This window comes from Buceros rhinoceros, unplaced genomic scaffold (genome assembly GCF_000710305.1).
Source record: "Buceros rhinoceros silvestris isolate BGI_N320 unplaced genomic scaffold, ASM71030v1 scaffold27612, whole genome shotgun sequence".
Lineage (NCBI taxonomy): Eukaryota > Metazoa > Chordata > Aves > Bucerotiformes > Bucerotidae > Buceros > Buceros rhinoceros.
Genome location: NW_010397563.1, coordinates 7290 through 12598, shown reverse-complemented (window position 1 = coordinate 12598; position 5309 = coordinate 7290). Strand labels below are relative to the sequence as shown.

Sequence of the window (5309 nt, the reverse complement as noted above, 5' to 3'; positions counted from 1 at the left end):
GCGAGCTGCCAGCTCCCTGCCCGGCCCAGCTCCCCTGCTCCCCCACCCAGAGCTGCCCCACGCGGGGATGGAAATGCTAACCCTTGCTGTGATCTGCAGTGATGTGAGGAAGAGGAGGAGCTGGGGCAAAGACGAGGGACCTCGGACATCTGCGAAGCGCGAGTCAAGCTGCAAAATACAAAGAGAAGAGGATACGAGATACAAAAGACTCGCGACCAGGCACCTTCGGGAATGCAGTCGTTCCTTATGGTCAAAGAACGGTTTATCGAGCATGCACCAGCACCCGACACGGCGTGGAGGCCCTGTGGCCTGGCCCTGCAGAGCATTCCAGGCAGGCAAGTGGGCGCAGGCGGGTGGAATGGTTATGAGCAACGACAGATACACACATACGAGACAAACAGCCCTGCAAAAGCGGTCGAAGGCAGCCCAGGATTGGTCCAGCCCAGGTCCGTGACTGCCCAGCCGAGCTCGGAAGATTCTCAGCAAGACCAACCACTTCTGATGTGGCTCTGCTTGTATGAAAGGCCCTGGGGTGTTGGTGACAGCAGCTGAAGAGGAGCCAGCAGAGTGCCCAGGTGGCCAAGAAGGCCAATGGCATCCTGGCTTGTACCAGCACTGGGGTGGCAAGCAGGACTTGTACCAGCACTGGTGTGGCCAGCAGGACCAGGGCAGGGATCGTCCCCCTGGACTGGGGACACTCAGGAGGCCACACCTCAAATCCTGGGTTCAGTTTGGGCCCCTCACTGCCAGAAGGACATTGAGGGGCTGGAGCGTGTCCAGAGAAGGGCAACGGAGCTGGTGCAGGGTCTGGAGTACAAGTGCACTGAGGAGCAGCTGAGGGACCTGTGGGGGTTGAGCCTGGAGAAAAGGAGGCTCAGGGGAGACCTTCTGGCTCTCCACAACTCCCTGAATTTCAGGGAGTTGGAGCGAGGTGGGGGTTGATCTCTTCTCCCCAGGAACAAGCGACAGGATGAGAGGAAACGGCCTCAAGTTGCAAGAGGGGAGGTTGAGGTTGTCCCTGAGGAACAATTTGTTCCCCGTTGGGGTTGTGCAGGGCTGTGCCAGGGCAGTGGTGGAGTCCCCATCCCTGGAGAGGTTGCACAGGCGTGTGGAGGTGGTGCTGAGGGCCAGGGGTCAGTGGGGACCTGGTGGTGCTGGGGGGACAGAGGGACTCGAGGAGCTCAGAGATCTTTCCCAACCCAAACAGTTCTGTGATTCTCTGATTCAGCTTCTGCAGGTGGCTCTGACTCAGGGACTGCAGTTGCTGTCACCATTCGGACGAGCTCCTGAAGTTCACAGGTGGGGGCACACAGCGCCTTGGTGAGTCGGTCCCGCTGCTCTGTGTCATATACATGTTAATAATGGAGGTGTCAGTGTTTTTCAGCACATGGTGGCCTTTGGCTCTTGCCAAGAGGCTCACGAGAGTCCCCGGGTGGATGGTGGATGCTTGGCCAGCACCATCAAGCGCTTCCATGTGAACATTCCCTTTTACTGCCTGAACCTTGGTCCCTGTCACCTGCTGCTGAAACGCTGTTGGTCACATGAAGGTAATTCTCCATTCAAATGCAATTCTCTCGGGCAAAGGGTGTCCTGCGGATGAAATGCCAGCCCACAGGGCTAACAAAGAGGCACTGCACAGCACTTGACAGGCTGCTCTTCCCTGCTACATTTGAGAACAACTGATACATGCTCCAGGAGATCTAAAACAGGCAGCGCTGAGGCTGCTGGGCAGCCTGGAAGTGCCTGGGTCGAGTGAGCGGCATCAGGGGCGCCAGGAAGATTCTGAAGCCAGGTCCTACACATTCCTGGGGGCACAACAAGCAGCGTTTTGCCCATTACAAGCAACTCCCTGCCAGCACGTTGATTAGCAAGTCAGTGTCAACATCCCAGTGCCAGTCCTGCTCTGGCCATTCCAGTGGGCAACTGCAGCTGCCAGGTGCTTTAGAACCATGGATTGGTTTGGGCTGAAGGGACCTTCAAGCTCACCCAGTCCAACCCCTGCAGTCAGCAGGGACATCTGCAACTAGAGCAGGGTGCTCAGAGCCCCAAGCTCCAACCTGACCTGCAATGGGGACAGGGATGGGGCTTCTCCCACCTCTCGGGGAAACCTGGCACAGGCTTTCACCACCCTCACAAGGAAACAATTTCTCCTTCTCTCCTCTGAATCTCCCTCTGTCAGTTGAACCCATCACCCCTCGTCCTGTCCCAACAGCCCCTCCCCAACTTTCTGAGCAGCCCTGAGAGGCTGCAGGAAGGTCTCTCTGGAGCCCTCCACTGCTGCTCTGCTCAAGCAGCCGTGGGCAGCTCCAGTGATGCTGGGAAAGGCCTCAGCACGCTGGGAATACTGGTCTCTGGGTTTATATTCCTCTGCCTTCAGGGGGTTCAGGGAGCTCAGGGAGCTCAGTCACCCCCTGCACGTGGAGCAGCTGAAGCACAATGCTCAGAGCAGAGCAGAGGCAGGAGAGTGAGAGCAGCAGAGGAGGAGGAAGCACCAGCCCTTTCTTTTAACTGGCTCTAAGCAGGTCTCTTAGAGGAAGCGGAGCTCAGTCTCTGCAGGGGACAATGTTTCCATGTCCTTTGCCTGTGAGAGACCTTAACGATGCAGAAGCACTCTTGGCAGCTCTTCTTTTTCCATTTTTATGACCCTTTGAAAGGCCAGTTTCAGCTTCTGACAAGCTGTACCATACACCCTGTCTCTTTGAAGGACAGCTGATGGATGGCAGTGTCCTGGACAGGTCTACAAATAGAGGAAGTGACAGACGAACATTTCCAAGGCCAAAAGGAAGGAGGAAGCAGCATCTCTGGACTCTGCGCGTCACCGAGGGGTGAAGGCAGCAGAACCTACTTCATTGTGCTGCTGAGGGGCTGCAGACCCTGTAGTGGGGCAGCCTTTGGCCATCCCCACTGTGTAAGGCTAAAGGAAGGGGGCTTGTTCCACGGGTTTTGTCCCTCCTCCGCACAGAGCTGTGACACCACGGCTCAGAGAGATGGTTAACATCCAATTCACGCCGCTGCGTACGTGTTGCTGTCGTCACCGCGGTGCCCGAGTCCAGAGCAGCTTTGTGGCTAAACGAGCTTCCTGCCGCCTTCCTCAAGCCTGAACCGAACTGTGTCTTCCCCAAACTGCTTGTGGACTTGAGGGGCAGAAGGTCTGTCCTGGCATTCAGAGGGAAGGCCTTAACTCTTGTTTGTTTTCCACAGAACACAGGGAGAAGGGGAAGTGGCTGAGACCTGAGGAGAAGCAAAGGTCTCAACACGGCCAAGGGAGAAGCTCTGGCAGTTCCCTACAGACAAACCACTTTCCAGTTTTTCACCCCCATGCTTGTAGTCACCTCTGTGAGTGCTGTATGGTGACACAAGACATAAGGCTTCTCCTTTGATCCCAGCTTCCAGACTGTCGTCCTGGAAGCACAGAGCCTGGGAAAAGGGTGTGAGCATGACCAGAACCAGGCTGGACGCAGAGCTCCCTCCCTCATTGATCGGAGACAGGGAGAAGCAGAAGGTGGCGGCGAGGCTGCACTGTAGGAGCTGCCCACAACTCCCAGCTCTCACCTAGACACCAGCCTGCTGGGATTAAAGTGTTGAGCAGGAAGTACTGGGAGGCGGCTGCTGCCTCTGGGTTGCCAACGCGACGCAGCAGCTTTCTCGCTGTGAGGATGTGCTGGGCCGGAGCTGAAGCCCAGCGGATCCTGCAGCGACTCAGGCCCATGCTGGAGGAGCGGAGGTTTCCAACAAGCCCTTAGAGCTCTCACCTAGACACCAGCCTGCTGGGATTAAAGTGTTGAGCAGGAAGTACTGGGAGGCGGCTGCTGCCTCTGGGTTGCCAACGCGACGCAGCAGCTTTCTCGCTGTGAGGATGTGCTGGGCCGGAGCTGAAGCCCAGCGGATCCTGCAGCGACTCAGGCCCATGCTGGAGGAGCGGAGGTTTCCAACAAGCCCTTAGTTTCGATTGATCCCATCTTCATTTGGCCTCCCAGGCACTCCCTGGCAGCAGGTCCCCCCCCACAGGGGGTTTAATTCCGTGAGGTGGGGCACGCTTGCTGCTCTGGGAACAGGAGAGCAAAACACGGACCCTGGCGCCGGCGGGGAGGGCAGTGACAGAGCTCCGGGTGAGCTCGTGGACAAACGACCACGGAGTGGTGGGACGGGCAGCAAGAGCTGAGCGCGGCCACTCTGGGCATGGCACTTACTTGTCGAGGCAGGCGACGCTGAGGCACTTTTCCGGGGGCTGAGGCTGTGTGGAGCTGTCGCCGGCTGCAGCAGCTGTAGTGCTGGGTTTGTTCTCCTGCAGGATGGAGTCGATGAAGGTGGAGGGGAACAGGGGGGTTTCAACGGCAGGAGGGTTCCCCGGGCTGGGCTCCTCCATCTGGGGGCTGCAGGTGGGACTAGGGGGTTCTTCTTTGATACGGACCACAGGGCTACTCCTGGGAGGAACAGAAAGAACGTCAGCACAAACCTCACACCAACACGTTCTCCACTTCCCGGATCACAACAGGGCACAAAACCCCTGTGGCTCCTGCGGCCTTTTTGCAGGCAAAGCCTCTGGGGTCAGTGACAAAGACAAGGTTGAGCGAGAACCTAAGCATTTCTTCGCTGATTCTGACTCTAACCAGCCCCCCTGACGCGTTGATGTCGATGTTTACTGTGAGCTCAGCATATTCCTGTGGCTGGGGAGGCTGCTCAGCGCCTGCCCGAGCCAGGTTTTGGGGGGATTTTTCCTTAACAGCACTGTTAAACATGAGAGCTTTTGATGTGGACGCAGTCTAGACAGCAGCACGGTGAATATTCCCTTTTTAAAGCCACCGCTGAGACCCGCATGACATAATCCCCCCCACAGCGGGGGCTGCGGGGAGACTCCTTTGTGCCAGCCAAGCCGGCGATCGACCTTTTCCATCAGCACCCCGGCACCGTCGCACGGGCAGTTTTTATGTGCAGGGGAGATGGATTCTTCAGTCAGCACTGATTTTACCACCTGAACCGCCTGATTTGGGGGTGTAAGAGGTGCAATTAGTCCTCCTGGAAAGGGCAGCCACTACAAAATGATGGAGGAAAGGGCCATTACGCAAACATATGGTCTGGATTTAAGAGGGAGTGTTCCTGGCAGAGGGTATTAAAGGCAATAAATGGCATTTGTGGGTGATTCAGCACCTCGGGGGAAGTGCCAGTGCCAGGAATAACCTATTAAAGAGGAAGAAAAGAGTAGTTGGGAGACCACGAGGTGCTAAGGAAAGCTGGGCCCGTCCTGCCCGGGGAGGCTCAGACAGCTCGAAAGCTGCTGAGACTTGGTGGGGGCGGGGTGGCGGGGAGTG

General features: G+C 57.2%; 1 protein-coding gene across 1 annotated transcript in view; it reads right to left on the bottom strand.

The window, feature by feature from the left end:
* Nucleotides 1–81: 81 nt before the first annotated feature.
* The window catches only part of LOC104502344 (heat shock factor protein 1-like), a gene marked incomplete at both ends in the record, with an annotated part of 12333 nt that continues 7105 nt past the window's right edge, over nt 82–5309 (bottom strand). The window contains 2 exon segments of the mRNA XM_010146308.1: nt 82–168; nt 4191–4424. Coding sequence (XP_010144610.1) covers nt 82–168; nt 4191–4424 — 321 coding nt within the window.